Here is a 15852-nt window from a genome sequence, read left to right as displayed (position 1 = left end):
AGATACGGGTATTTTTGGGAGGTGTACATGTGGTGAGAATGTTCAAGAATTAGATAGTGGTTACGGTTGTACAACTCTGACTGTATTTTTTTAAGTTAATTGAAGTATAGTTGACTTACAATGTTGTGTTTAATTTCTGCTGTACAGCAAAGTTACTCAGTTATACATAAATATTCTTTTTCATATTCTTTTCCATTATGGATTATCACAGGGTATTGGATATAGTTAGTTCCCTGTGCTATACAGTACGACCTTGTTGTTTATCCATCCTATATATAATAGTTTGCCTCTTTGACTATGATAAAACCCACTGAATTGTATATTTTAAGCGGGTGAGTTATATTTCCATAGGCTGTTATTTAGAAATTGGTTTAGCTTAGTCGGTAATATCTTTTGTCTTTTGTCCCTCATCGTCTGTATATATCTTGACTAATTTGATGAATATTTGGTTATCATCATGTTCAGGTGCTGACGCTATAATTACAGAACACTGTGAGCTTTTTCTTTTTATGCTTTTTCAGTGAATGCCCCAGCCCCACAGACTTTGGATGCTAAGTCAAGTCTAACAATGGCACATGGTAAGTTTCAGCAAAGCCTCAGCGTTCTATGTACAGTTTCCACCCTGAGTTAGGTAACTTATTAACTGAAAGTGCTTCTGTGTGGGGTAATTATGCCAACAAAACATTTTGGTGAATGCAAAACAGTTAATAAAACTGCAGTCTTCCTATGTAAAGTTACTGTGAACTGATCATACCCACCAGTCATAAAGTATAAAATGTATCTATTGCTGGGCTCACAGGTACAGATTTTAACTCCGGGTAGTACTTGGATCATTTATGATATTTGGGAGAAAGTAGTAGGTATTGGGTGAGAGGATGACTTTCTACTAGACCAGCCAACCAGCACATGCCACAGGGCATATGTGACTGTTTTTATAACTTTCAATGTGGCAGCAAGTCACCTTTTTTAAACAAACAGTTTCAGTGATTGGTTGGAAAAAAGCTAGAAAAGACATGTGATGGAAACCAAAAGAAAAAAGTAGGAACCACTGGATGAAACTGCTGCCAGGATCCAGTTCTTGGACCAGGCCACAGACTGATAATTATTATTAACATGATCCAGTAGACAGGGTGAATATTTATAGACATGTTTTATTTTTATACAGCTAAGGTGCTAACAGTTTTTATAGTATCTGTTTAATATATTGTTTTCCTAAAGTCTGCTGTATATTAAATGAATTAGGATGGGAGGGGGACCACATTTTTCCTGTCTTACCTACAAATGCTTCTGGAATCTAATGATTACTTCATTCCACTTCTCTTTTTAGCCTGTTAGTTAGGACTTAAATCTGTGGTCAGTCGAGTTGGACTTTTTTGTCTTCAGAAATATTTTGGTCCATATATCATGGCCTTTTGTAATTATCCTTTTTATTCACTGACTGATTCATGAAGTGTTTATTGCCCCTTACTTTTTTCCTAAGATCATTTCAGGTGGATCGGTTCCCTTTGGCATGTGTTTTTAATACGTAATGCATACATTCTTCACATATTGGATGTTATTATTTACAAGTGTTTAGAACATGCAGGGTTTTTTCCTTTGAACCAGTAACAGAGTTAAAATGTATGTTTGACCTATAGAAACTTCCTTTAATATTGAAGATATGAGAAAATTATCTCTGGCAATTATTCTCTATTCATTTTATTTATGTCAGGTCTAAAATCTCTCTGTTGCCTCCTTCTTTAAGGTTGATTTTTTTTTTTTTTTTTTTTTGGTGGTGGTACGTGGGCCTCTCACTGTTGTGGCCTCTCCCGTTGCGGAGCACAGGCTCCGGACGCGCAGGCTCAGCGGCCATGGCTCACGGGCCCAGCCGCTCCGCGGCATGTGGGATCCTCCCGGACCGGGGCACGAACCCGCGCCCTCTGCATCGGCAGGCGGACTCTCAACCACTGCACCACCAGGGAAGCCCTAAGGTTGATTTTTTTCCACTCTTTTTTAGATTCTGTTCCCGTATAGGCCCATTACAGAGTATTGAATAGAGTTCCCTGTGCTGTTCAGTAGTAGGGTTGATTTTTATAAGGCATTGCTGGCTACTTCTTTTTTGTACCTCAACACGTGTTTCAGTTTCTTTTGTTTCCCACCTTGTTCTTGTTAGCCTCCTATCTGGCATTACACGAGGGCCATATTTTCTTCGTTTTATATTTTTGGTACCCGATAAAGGACACATACAGTAGGCATGTAATGCTCTCTGGGGCTGATTCCAGGGTCCTGACAAATCTATCAGTCCTAGAGCACTGTGTTCTGTGTGGACCCTAGCCTGAATCAGCCATGCCCCCTTGCTGGCATCTGTTGGGATTGAAATGCTCATTTTAAATGCCAGCCAGACCTGGCACGAGGCCCACAACCCTTGGATTGGGATCAAAGCTGATTTGTGGGCATCTCAATGGGCAGGGGCAGGGGAGGAGGCTTGGTGGCGGCCCACTGCCTGGCCACCCCCAGCTATGGCAGCTTCCCCAGGTGCTGGGGGGCAGGGGCACAGGGAGGGCTGGTCACGTATCACACAGCATTAATTAGCCCAACTTCCTCTCTGTCCTTCCTTTTGTTCTGTCTCAAAGCTTGATGAGGTCCTTTACCATGAGAAATCTCATGATTACTCACCGGCTGAGGTTGGGTTCCCTGAGACGCAGACTCTGGGCTGGAGGTTTGCGGGTGTCATTTGGGCAGTGCTCTCAGACAACACCTATGAGAGGAGCAGGGTTGGGCGTTAAAGGGATGTTGATCCCACATGCAGCTGCAGCGGAGGCCTCAGCAAGTCTGACCAGGAGCTTTAGAGCTGGGGTGGGCACTTTGGAATTTTCCTGGATTGAGGCCGTCAGTTATAAGACATGGGTTGCCCCAGGGAGGGGGCACACTCCTTTCAGCTGAGACAAAGCAAAAAGTAGGAGCAAAACGTGGCAGGAAAGCACTGGATGTGAGTTATTGGTGCAGACGAATTGTTGGGCTGAGCATAGAGTATGCAAAAGAGATTTGAGGGGCTTCCCTGGTGGCGCAGTGGTTGAGAGTCCGCCTGCCGATGCAGGGGACACGGGTTCGTGTCCCGGTCCGGGAAGATCCCACATGCCACGGAGCAGCTGGGCCCGTGAGCCATGGCCGCTGAGCCTGCGCGTCCGGAGCCTATGCTCCACAATGGGAGAGGCCACAACAGTGAGAGGCCCGCGTACCGCAAAAAAAAAAAAAGTCTAGTTAACATCCCTTGCCACACATAGGTACACATTTTTTTTCTTTATTTGTATCACTTTAAAATCTTGATGCTGAATAACAAATATGAAAGCACCTTTTTGATGTTCACCAGTTGTGTTACATGGATGGAATTACATGCTCCTTTGCAGGGCCATGTTTACATTTCAAAATTAAAGTGGACTCCTATTTACTAATAGGCTGTGTTCCGAAAGTTCTTTTGAAAGTAGTTTAACATGCATTTCTCCCATACAGTCAATGTCAGATATGTTGAGTAGATTGCTGAACAAGCTGTAAGAGCCTATTTTTAAACACCTAAATATAATACGTATTTATTTGTATATTCCTATTATATGTATATGTGTGTGTATGTGTATATGTGTATATGCCTAAAATAGAGTATCAGAAACACCCTTTAGTAAATTAAAAGCCAGACCTTCAAAGTAGGAGGTAGTAAGTCCGAGGTAATACGTGCAAAGCTCTTAGATCTGTGCCTGGCAGCCCGGTGAGCACTGAGGAATTGTTGCTGTTATTAGCCTCGCCCACCCTGGGGTCTGGTGGCAGGATGAAATGACCCCCGTTTTGTGGGAGCAGGTGGAGAGCTCTCTGGGCAGGTGCCCCATGTCAGTCTCCAGGCTGAAGATGAGGGGCCCAGGCACCTCCTAAGTCAGACTTTCGGTTGCATTTCATTCTGTGCCTAATGCCTGACTGCTGTGGTTAGTTAGACCTTCAGCCAAAACCTGACCTTCTCCATGAAGGAGCTTTCCCTCTGTTGATCGGATGGGGTTTGCTTTATCCGTGCTGCCTGCGGGTTTCCTTGTGTGTGGGCACAGTGACATTTCCCTGGGAAGTCACCCAGAGGCCTCATCTCCGCCGGCCACTGTTCTGGGGTGGGATTGGGAAAAGCCTGTCTTCTCTCTCAGCTCCTCAGCTTCACCCTGGTGACTCTCTGGGAGCAGAACTAGGTCTTGAAACGTGGTTTAGGGACACGAAGGTGTATAAGAATGGGTCTCAGTCCTGCTGCTGACCCCAGGATACCTCTCCTTGCCCTTTTACCATTCTGGTCCTTCCACTTAAAGACCCTGGGGCTGGCAAGAAGTGGGAATCCCAAGGCCCTGGGGATTTTTTATGTTTTTATCTTTGGAAATTGAATATTTTCAATAATTTTCTATCTAGTCACCTGGTCAAGATACAAGGAAAATATTTTTAGGGATAAGTGAAGAAGATCTTTTGCAGTTGTGTTCTTGTGCCTTAAAAAAATCATGTCTGGCACTAAGTTGATGAGCAATAAATTTTAACTTTATTATTTAAAATGTAATTTCCTGAGAGTGGAGTTAACAGAAAATACGCAGCAAGGGAAGATACTATGGAAAAGCGACCAGCTTTAACTGGCAGCCTTTATATTTTTTTCCCAGTAAATTCTTGCTATTTTAGGCATGATTAAAATACTGTGGAATGATATCTTTCAAAATTGTTTGAAAGGAACTAATTTTACTTTGCTGTTGACCTATTTGTACTATTCTTATTTTTCCTCATTAATAGAACAGGCAGTCTCATCACACATACTGGAACCAATAGAAGAACTTCCAGAGGAAGAAAAAGGTAAGAAGGAGCTTGATCAGGGTTTATATCTGCATCAATCACATTTCGATGCTAAAACCCAAGCCTTGGAAGTATGATTCAGTGGTTTTTATCATAGTGTATCAAAATTAGGGAAGACATTTAGGTTTGGATTACATTTTCAATCTACATGTAGTATTCTGTCATCCTATTCCCCCAATGTGCTGTTATATTTTTCCCCCGCTTTACTGTTTCTTAGCATATGAATAAGAAATTTCCTGTGTCAGTGAACTTGAAAAACTATTTTAAGCCTTTATGTCAATGCAGAGATTTTTTGATCAGATGACAAGTCGACACAGTTGTGTGCCAGATTATACAAAAATATTCATGTCACAGTAGTTATTTCTCATGCCCTGAATCTATGAAATGAATAGCTGAAGTGCCCATTTCAAAAATTGTTTTTAATAACAAGGAAGGCATAATGTCTAAGCTCTGAATGTGGACTGTTTACATGCAGAATATCTTAATGGCAGAATTTGGGAGCTGTTACAGGTTTGGGGAGATAATTTCCTCGTTTTATTTGGTCATAATAATAAAACTTATTTTTCTATCAACTAATCTTTGAAGCTTATGAATATTTATTTACATTATTAAGAATATTTTCTAATGCTAGATTTATCCTGAAACAATTATGTTTGAATCAGTTTATCATAATTTTCTCCTTAGTAATAATAATGCTTTACCATATTTCACTTCTTTAGGAGAAAGCAAATTGTTAATATTTACGTGGGCTCTGGTTTTGTCCTTTTTTTTAGGAGAGAAGTAAAATTATATGTTCTAATATGTGAATTCTTGATATTTGTTATAACTTCTTATGTGTTCTCTAGACTTTTTCCAGTTTTTTTGTTTGTTTGTCAAGGCTACAAATTGAGAAGGGACTACATCAGGCATATCTATAACATCTACATGATGTGTATTTTCATTTTACTTGCATGTAACATGCTTTCTCTCTCCTACATAAGTATCATGTATTGATGTCTGAAACACAAAATCCTTTATTCTCAGAAGAATCTATGAAATGTGTCAGGAGGTTCATAGGTAGGGTCCAAATGTTTGAAACTGGAATCGCAAGTCATATAGTTCACACTCATTTAAAAATGAGTCACCTTGTTTCCAAGAGGAATCCTGATTTGCCCATCATCCCCATTTCAGTTCCAGGTTTCACCCACTGCATAGTCTGCCTGTGTTTCTTTTAGAATTCTACCTAGACCATGTAAGGCATGAGTTAGGGATCGTTGACAGCAAACACCATCATCGGCTGTTGCCACATTTAGGGAGCTGAGTTGGGAAAGAAAATAATCTTTGCCACCCTCCACGTGTTCAGACACAGCTCTGGTGAGGGATGAGAAAGTGCTGAGGACCGCTGAGAACAGCCAAGTCCCAGCGCACTGCCACAGAAACCAGTGACCACATCTTTCTAGTGCCTCCGTGGAGCCAGCATGCTGGCAGCAGATTAATTGCCATCAATAAATTCCTCAGCTTGTACTAATATTTGCAGACAAATGCCTGTGCAGATAAATCTTAGCAATGGTTTGCAAAAACAGTACAACTTTTTACCGAGAAGTAACTCATATGAGACTGTTTCCTCATCCTTACTTTCTGACAGTTGTGTCGAGGCAGACTTGATCTTGCTGTTCTGTAGGATGTTAGAATGTGAGGGCCAAGAGGAACCTTGGGGGCTATTTTATTTTTCAGAAACTTGAAATATGGGGGGATTAGGAGCTTGCTCCAGGTTGTCGAGTTTAATTAGTGACAGTGCTGGAACGAAAGTCTAGGTTTTCTGTTTTCCGTAGTTTAATGCAAAGAACAAAGAGATGGAGGAAGGCAAACTGTTCCAGCCTTTGCAGGACTGGCTGGGTGACCTTTGGGAAAGTCTCTTTACCTCTGGTTTTAGAGTCCTCGTGTGAATAATGAGGAGATTGAGTACTAGATGATCAAGTCCCCTCTACCTCAGAAATTCTGTTGTGTTTTGCTTCATTTTGCTTTTTGGGCGTTTGTTTGTTTTGTTTTTTTACTACTTGCTTTGCGCTACAATTATTTGCTTACCATAAATGGTGTGTTGTAAGTCTGATGTAACTGATCCCACGTGTGGGTTAGTCTGGCCATCTGCTTGGGCATGCTTTAAAATTTTTAATTAGAGGAAATGCTGATCTCTAGAACATTTTGCCTTGTTGATCTTGGTGAGCAATACGTGCTTTATTTAAAATCTTCAGCTCTGATTGTCTTTCAAGTAATTCATTTCACCTTTACATAAAAACTTTATTATTATTTTTTCCTATCCACTCTACCTTCTTTCTCTCGCTTCTGTCAGCCAGCCCCAGCCTTGTACGAGTTCTTCCTATTAAGGGTTTTCTAATTATTCACAAATGCTTTCCAAAGTGAGCACAAACATGTAAAGGGAATTTGAGGACAGAGGGAAATGTTTAATCTTCTGTCATTTGGGGGCACTTGGACATCAAAATGAACTTGTCTTCAGGGGTTGAGGGTGAACCCAGACCCGTCAGCAAATGAATTCAGTTACTGCCATCAGAGGCCTTGCAACTCTTCTAGACTGGCCAATCCATCTGGGCATCACTTGACCCCTGCAGGTGGCCCCATGTCCCAGAGCCTCTCTTCAAGCTGTGCTTCTGTGTCATTCCTTATATCTGCGATGCTGGCCAAAGAATTTTCTTTGCCTAATTGGGGTGGGAGGCGCATCTATTTCAATGGTAGCTCCATGACTTCCAGGTTCTCTCCTGGTACGTCCTTTTACTTTTAGCCCCAGACAGTTGCAGACTTGCTGGCCAACCAGCAGCCAAAGCCAGTAACAGCTGTGGCTGCAGCTAAGCCCTCTAGATTCTGATGGATTCAGTTCCTAGGACAGAAGTGGTTTTTGTGTGTGTGTGGTTTCAGAATAGTGGGAAAACAACAGCATGAATGCTGACAATATAAAGTTTAAGATTACTTCTGATTTTTATTCATATAGAATCACATAAAATTTCATAGTTTTGATTTAGCAAGCCACCAAAGCAAAGTATAGAAAAGCATCATCATGCAGGATTTTCCCTCCTATTTAATGTACAAATAGTAATTTGACCAGTTTTGCCTTCAGCAAAACTGTTAAAATTAATGAACAGAAATATTCTTTACTACTGGACTTGACTAGTATTTAGAAAACATCTTAACCAAAAGGCATATCTTCAAGGTCTTCTGCAAATCCTCTAGATTCTGATGGATTTAGTTCCTAGGACAGAAGTGGTTTTTGTGTGTGTGTGGTTGCAGAATAGTGGAAAAACATTGGTGGGAAAACAACAGCATGAATGCTGACAATATAAAGTTTAAGATTACTTCTGATTTTTATTCATATAGAATCACATAAAATTTCATAGTTTTGATTTAGCGAGCCACCAAAGCAAAGTATAGAAAAGCATCATCATGCAGGATTTTCCCTCCTATTTAATGTACAAATAGTAATTTGACCAGTTTTGCCTTCAGCAAAACTGTTAAAATTAATGAACAGAAATATTCTTTACTACTGGACTTGACTAGTATTTAGAAAACATCTTAACCAAAAGGCATATTTTCAAGGTCTTCTGCAACTCCACATGCCATCAGAACCTAAAAATTCCATCTGCTGAGGTGGATAAGACCACGGAACAATGGAGTATCTGTGAGGACCCGCCTGCAGCCCCAGACCTAGGCAGTGGCATTTGGTGCCCCCTTCTTTGGGCGAAATTCTTTTGTTAGGAGAATAGACTTCCAAATGATAATAGTATCATTGTCACAATCTCCCAGATCTGCCTTTGGATGTTCACGAAGGGTCTCAACTACCCAGCACTGAGGCTTTTTCCTTGAGGCTTTTTCCTTGAGTTTCCTTTGACATAAGGACTCAGTTCTTCAAGGTCGTTGTAATCATGGCCCTTTCTCCAAACCCTCTTAAACTAGACATTTTTTGGTAGGGAATAAAAGGAATAAGGAAGGAAACATTAGGAGAATCTGGCCTGCTTTTTTTTTTTTTTTTTTTTTTTTTTGCGGTATGCGGGCCTCTCACTGCTGTGGCTTCTCCCGTTGCGGAGCACAGGCTCCGGACGTGCAGGCTCAGCGGCCATGGCTCACGGGCCCAGCCGCTCTGAGGCATGTGGGATCTTCCCGGACCGGGACACGAACCCGTGTCCCCTGCATCAGCAGGTGGACTCTCAACCACTGCGCCACCCGGGAAGCCCTTTCTTTGTTTTTAATTATAGGTGGTTTTAAGCAAAATATACTTTTCCTAAGACTTTTTTTTAATTTCGTTTTCATTTTGGTAAGTATTTTGAGAGGGATAATAATCTTCACATTTTGAAATTTTATGTGAACTTAACCTCCACTAAATTTATTATATAAAAACTTAATTATTTAAAAGACATAGGGCTTTTTCTTCCTTAAATGATACCTAAACTCTAACTGAATTTAGGAGTAATGAATTCTTGAGGAAGTAGTACAAATAATTTTAGGATTAAACATTAAACTTCTAAATACGTTTTTTCAATTTTGCTTCTCTAGAGACGTATTTCTCACATTATTTATCTAGCTATAATTTGATTAAGTGATCAAGAAAAAGTCTTGAAAGATACTGAAGTTTTGAAGCAGACTTATTGGAGTATAATTGCTTTACAATGGTGTATTAGTTTCTGCTGTATAACAAAGTGAATCAGCTATACATATACATATATCCCCATAAGGTAGTTTTAAAAGCTACAGTACTTAAGCATTATATATTGTGCTGAATGACTGAACTATTCAAAAACTTGAAAACATTATAAATGCTTGCGTGCTGTTTAGAAGTCGTGTTTTGCCATTTTCTGCTTAGAGGTTTAATGTATTTGTTTAATTCCTTTTTAATACGTTATAAAAACTTATTTCAGGAAAGGAAAATGAACAGAAATTAAATAACAAGATATGTTTAAGGAAAAATTTGAAGACTAACCCTTCCCTCATTAAGGAAATAAGAACAGTCTTCAAGCAGCGTTTGGTGGAGAAACTGGAAGCCTTGGGGATTAGTGCAGTAAGTTCACCCACTTTGGGAATATTTGCTGTTTTGTTTTGTCTTGTTTGGCTGCACCGCGTGGCTTGCGGGATCTTAGTTCCCCAATCAGGGATCGAACCCGGGCCATGGCAGTGAAAGTGCGGAGTCCTAACCACTGGACTGCCAGGGAGTTCCCTATTTTGTTTTCTAAATAAGAAAGGATCAGAGAAGAGAAGAAGGCATGTCAGTTCTGTCACATATGGAGATCGGAGGCTAATGTGACATGATTCATTCAACACTTCAGCTGGCATTCACTGGGTGCCTGGCACCTTTCAGAGAGCTTTCCAGATAGTAACTCATTTAAACATAGAAACTAATCTCTTAGGTAGGTGACAATATCATCTGTATTTTACAGAGAGGTGAAGTAACTTGCTTCAGGTAACATGTTCGTGATGAAGGAGCCAGGGTTTGCATCCAGGCAGTTGCAGGGCTGCTTACATTCTGATGCTAACTCCGAATTACTGCCTGTTACAAAAGCAGCACTCAAGCTACCCTTATTAAATGAATGGATGAATGAATTGTATTTCACATTGTTGCCAGATTGAATCGTTCTGTACATCATGTTATATATACTCTTTGCTTTTTACATTTTTCATTGCATACATAAAATACACAAACTTAATTGGACAACCTGAATTTATATACCTGTGTGTGTATGTGTATATACATCACATGTGCATATATGTATGTGTATACAAAAGTATGTGCATGGAATGTGCGCAGATATGTGCACATGTACATGTGTGCATAACGTACATGCAATGCATGTATGTTTGTGTGTGGCTGTGTGTCGTGTGTTCGTGTATGCGGGTCTGTGTGTATATGCACGTGTGTGGATATTGTGTATACGTGTGTGTGCATAAATCTGTGTGTGTATGTATGTATACATGTATATACACATGTGCATGCATTTGTGTGTATCTGAATGTGAATGTATGTGTGTATATACACATATACGTGTGTATACAGATTTGTATGTACATGTGGGGGGGTTGTGTGTATGATCTGTAACCACCACCCAGATCAAGAAAGAGATCCATCATTGCCAACACCCTAGAAGACTCTCTTTTGCTTTCCTTAGTCAATATAGCTCTGGACTCCCCAGCCAGAGGTAATGGCTCTTCTGACTTAGTTTTTTTTTGGTTCTTGATCCTCATAGGAGTGGCATCCTACACTGTGCTTTATTTTGTGTCACTTCTTTTGCTTATGATTTTTTCTGTAAGCTTCATACTTACTGTTTCACTTAGCAGTAGTTTGTGGTATAGTATTCCATTGTATGAATATACAACATTTTATCTATTCTCCTGTTGATGGACATTTGGATTTTCAGTTTGGGGCTCTTTTTGGCCATTACATTCTTGTGCATGTCTTTTGGTGGACATAGGCATTCCTTTCTCTTGGATGTATATTTAGGAATGACATTGCCGAGTCTAAGAGTATACATGTTTAGTGTTAATAGGTGTAGCCAAATAATTTTCCAAAGTGTAAAAGTTTACACTGTCCCTATCAGTGTGTGAGAGTTCCAGTTCCAGTCTGCATATGGTTTTGGGGTTATATATTTTATTGGGGACGTTTCCTTTTATCCTAAGATTATAAAAACACGCTATATTTTTTTCCTAATGCTTACATAGTTTTTTGTTTACTTTTTTTGTCTATCTGGGCTTTAACAATTAAGTTTGGAAACAATGAGTTGGAGATCTAACCTTATTTCCAGTTGGATCAGTTGTCTCAATATCTTTCATTGAGTAATCCACCCTTTCCTTGTTTGCTCAAAGTAGCAGTTTTATCATATAGGACATTTTTACATACATCTGGATTTATTTTTGGACTTTCAACGGTTCTGCCCTTTCAACTATTTTTTGTATTCCTTTGCTAACACCATACTGGTTTAATTTTAGTAACTTTGTCCTGTACTTTAGTATCTGTTATAGGTCATGCCTTTTTCATTAGTCTTATTTCAAAAGTTTCTTGGCAGTTCTTCCATATTTTGTTTTACAATGAACTTTAGAAACAGCTGCTGCAGTTCCAGAATAACCCCTGTGGGGATTCTGATTGAAAATGCCTTAAATTTTGTGTATTATTTAGGAAGAACTGACATTTGTACAGTATTGGGTCTTTCCATCCAGCTGCAGGGTACAGGAAGACATATTCAACACCTGCTCACACAAACAGGTGGTCGATCCATAATGACAGACTGTAGGATGTGAAATGAAGGAAAAGTAGAGGGGAATGAATAACTGAGGTCAGAGAAAACTTCTTCTTGGAGGTAGCAGTTGATCTGATGATGGAGATTTCTGTCCCCTGAGCAACTGGGAGGGTGGTGGAGCCACTTCCTGGGATGGGGAAGACTGAGGGGAATGGTGGGGAGGAGATGGGAGTGTGTGTGTGACACTGATATTGAATAAATGAATAAATAGCTCTTTAAGTGGTTTTCTTCTGTCTAGATACCCTTCAAATCCAAAAGAATTTTCTCAAATCACCTCTTAAATTATGGCATTTTCCTAATTGAAAACCTCTGAGGATTTTCACTTACCTGTGGAATAACCAACCTTTAAGCTTTTCATTTTGGCATCAGTCTCCTTTTCTGCTCTCCTCACCCATTCCTCTGTAGCATTAACCACTAGACATGCCTTGACTGTTTCTGTCCCATTGCCTGCCTTTCCCGCAAGGTGATCCCACCCATCTGGAACTCTCCCTCTTTCTACTTGTTTCACTCCACCCATCCTTCAGGCACAGCCCAGCCTCCCCCTGAAGGCTTCTTGGCCCAGTGGGGCCTCTGACAGCCCCTCTCCCTGAGTTCCTTTAGCCCTTGTGGACTCATTCGGTCCTTGTCACACACCTTGCACTGTTGGTTAATCAGTCACACACACGCCTTCCATGCATTTGGTCCTGGCCCCTACAGCCCCGTACCTTAGCCAGTCACGTACAATCATACACACATGTTATGTGTCCCACTGCCCCGTGAGCTCCTTTGGGACTGGGACCGTGTGTTATATGTCGTCCTTACACGCAGCAGTAAGGACGAAAGGTTGGCATGGTTAATGCAGACAAATGTCCATGAAATGAAAAACATCCCAGGATAATTGATTAACTTAACATTTTATTCCTTCAGGATACACGCAGTATTCCAAGTGACCACTTGAATAGAGTGCTAACAACCGTAGAATCAGTAAGACATGAACGAGAAAGACAAATACCTAACCTTCAGCAAATTCGTGAATTCCTTGAACATCAGGTCAGCCGTAAAGCTGAGGAGAGAACACTACTGTCCACAGGTAAGCCTGCTACCAACTGCCATTTCATTTCTGCAGATGGGAGCAAAACAGAACAACCGTTTCATAATTTTAAATGGTTCACAAACCTTGGAACTTAATTGGCAACTCTATTATTGTTTGAACCATTAAATGTTGGGTCTTAGATTGTGGTTTTTACGTTAAAAACCCCCTGTAGTGTAGAGTCTAGACCCTAGAGACAGGCTTGTTCGTTTCAGTACCAGCATAGACAGTATTGTAGTATTTTATTCTGCTTTTCACATCATGGAGACTCACGAATGACACTACTATTCCAGCCAGGTCCAGTGCTTCTCAAGTGGACACTCTTTCAACTGGAGAAATACCCAAAGCAATACCTCTTCCTCCCAAAAGCAGACAGTTGGTTAGACAAAGACCTGTTTCTACCGATAGGACATCTGTTCCAAAGTGAGTATTTTCAAGCCTAAAATTTTTTTTATTAACGTTCATTTCAGTCAGCTTGGGCTGCCATAACAAACTACCATAGACTGGGTGGCTTAAACAACAGAAATTTATTCTTTCACACTTCTGGAGGCTAGAAGTTTGAGATCAGGGTGCTGGCACAGTCAGGTTCTGGTAAGGTTTCTCTTCCAGGACTCACAGACGGCCACCCTCTCACTGTGTCCTCACATGCCAGGGAGAGCAAGAGAGCCCTGGTCTCTCTTTGTCTTCTTACAAGGACACTAATTTCTTCATGTGGGCCCCATCCTCATAATCTCATCGAAACCTAATCACTCCATCTCCAGATACCATCACACTGAGGGTTAGGGCTTCAACATATGAATTTTAGGGGGCCACAAACATTCAGCCCACGGCAGTGTTTGACCCAACAGAGAATCACACTTGGAATGCTTACCCATCTCTCATTGTCTCAGGGAGAGTTGCTGCTGCTCACCCTTTAATAAAGCAAAAATCACCAATTCCATAGAAATCTATTTTAAATTACATTATTCACTTACACCAGAAATATTTTTCTCTTGCTTTTAGAGTTAAGGAAAATATCAGAGAAGATCATTTTCCCCAAAAGTCTTCAACTATTGAGTGAATACTGAGGGAGCAGGGGGTGGTGATGTTTAAAAATTCTTTTCACTGAACATTTCTTTCATTGTAAATTAGTATGTTCATTGTGGTTCACTAGAGCCATAATTAGTACACATCATATTTAATCTGTGATTCCTTTGTTACATCTTTGTTTCTTTATCAGATATTTACCTGGGTCAACAGCACTTATCCCATGTGACCTCCATTAACAAGTGGGACCACACCTGAGTCATTTCTGTTATTTTTTTTTTCCCCCAACTGCCCACCTCCTGCCCAGTGTCTAGTAATGTTCGATAAATGCGTGATGTTGCTTTTTAATGTCTGGATCCATGATAGTGTAGCCGGATGAGATTTTAGTGTTCTAGCTCCTTGTGGAAGGTGATAATCTCTCTTAGGCTCTCTTATGATACTAAGAACCCTAGCTCAGTCATTCCTTAACTGTGTGACACTGATTCAGTTGCTTGCCTGTTAAAAAGGCTCTGTTTTCTTATCTGTAATATGGGATGATGCTACCTTTTTCACAGGATAGTTCTACAAATTAAATGAGAACATATGAAAAGGGCTCAGCCTCAGTACTTGGCACATGTGGGTACTCAATAAATTGTAGGTATATTATTGTTATTAATTGAGTAGAACTAATTTTATAATAATTGAATTCATCATCATTGACTTGTTCTGGCGATATTGATGCTTTATTTCTTCATTAAGGCATTTTGTATATATACTAGAGACAGAATAAATATATTAAAGACAGTATAAATAATAATTCACCCTTCAAAAGTACTTTTCATGTACATAATCTCATGGGAAGAGCCTTATTTCATGGGATGTAGTGTAACTGAACGTTGTGTGGAATTTAGGTGCTCAATGAATATTTTTTAAATGAGTAAATACCACTCTGAATTTCTGTTTCACTTTAAAATGGGGTGATAATTCATGTGACGATACAAATGAGATTACATATTTATGTAAAAGTCCTTTGTAGGGTGCCGTGTAAAGGTAAGCTGTAAGTAATGGCACTATTTTAAAAGATGACATAGTTTTATTGCAAAAATATTTTTTTCCACTGTGAAATATTTTTCTTAGGTGTGTGAAAACCAATATTAAGAATATACAAATTTGGGCTTCAAGGAGTAATGTCCTAACTTCAGCTCATTTTGGTAAATATGCCATGTGGCTGGCAGGTCTGGATTTGAAATGAGTCTTCGGCCTTTTGTGGCCCTGGCTGCCATCTTGTTCTGTGGCCACATGGGTGTCTGTTATGCTCTCTGGAGAAAATTCCCACTGCTTTAAGGGACACATGGTAAATCCTGAAAACAGCGTCCCCCATTTGGGTTTTGATTTGTTCAGGACCTCTCTTTTCAGTTCAGAGGAAGAGCTGGATATTGAAGACCTCCAGGCCTGTGCCTCGCCAGACTTACTTCCTGTGCAGTCATCTAAAAGCAACAAGAATAGCTTTGGAAGGAACACCGTCAAAAGTGACACTGACTGGACCAAGGGAAGTGAAGTGAAGGACTCTGCTATTTCTCCCAAGCCCACAGGTAAGCTTTTGTTCTTGAAAATCCCTCTGGAAATTTTGTTTAGGACAGTGGTTCTCACCTAGGGGCAACAAGCACTGGGAGT

At 40.3% G+C, this 15852-nt stretch overlaps 1 protein-coding gene across 6 annotated transcripts in view; it reads left to right on the top strand.

Annotated features, from left to right (window-relative positions):
• Positions 1–15852, top strand: part of DZIP1 (DAZ interacting zinc finger protein 1) — a 53820-nt gene that overhangs the window by 32305 nt on the left and 5663 nt on the right. For 5 of the 6 annotated variants that reach the window (XM_060080094.1, XM_060080098.1, XM_060080097.1 and 2 more), the window contains 6 exons: positions 522–578; positions 4777–4836; positions 9738–9877; positions 13011–13173; positions 13467–13596; positions 15580–15770. In XM_060080094.1, the coding sequence (XP_059936077.1) occupies positions 522–578; positions 4777–4836; positions 9738–9877; positions 13011–13173; positions 13467–13596; positions 15580–15770 (741 nt within the window). The remainder of the gene's footprint in view (positions 1–521; positions 579–4776; positions 4837–9737; positions 9878–13010; positions 13174–13466; positions 13597–15579; positions 15771–15852) is intronic. The other variant, XM_060080095.1, reaches the window with a different exon arrangement.

Source organism: Mesoplodon densirostris, chromosome 17 (assembly GCF_025265405.1).
Source record: "Mesoplodon densirostris isolate mMesDen1 chromosome 17, mMesDen1 primary haplotype, whole genome shotgun sequence".
In the NCBI taxonomy this organism is placed as follows: domain Eukaryota; kingdom Metazoa; phylum Chordata; class Mammalia; order Artiodactyla; family Ziphiidae; genus Mesoplodon; species Mesoplodon densirostris.
This window is presented reverse-complemented; position numbering and strand designations above follow the sequence as displayed.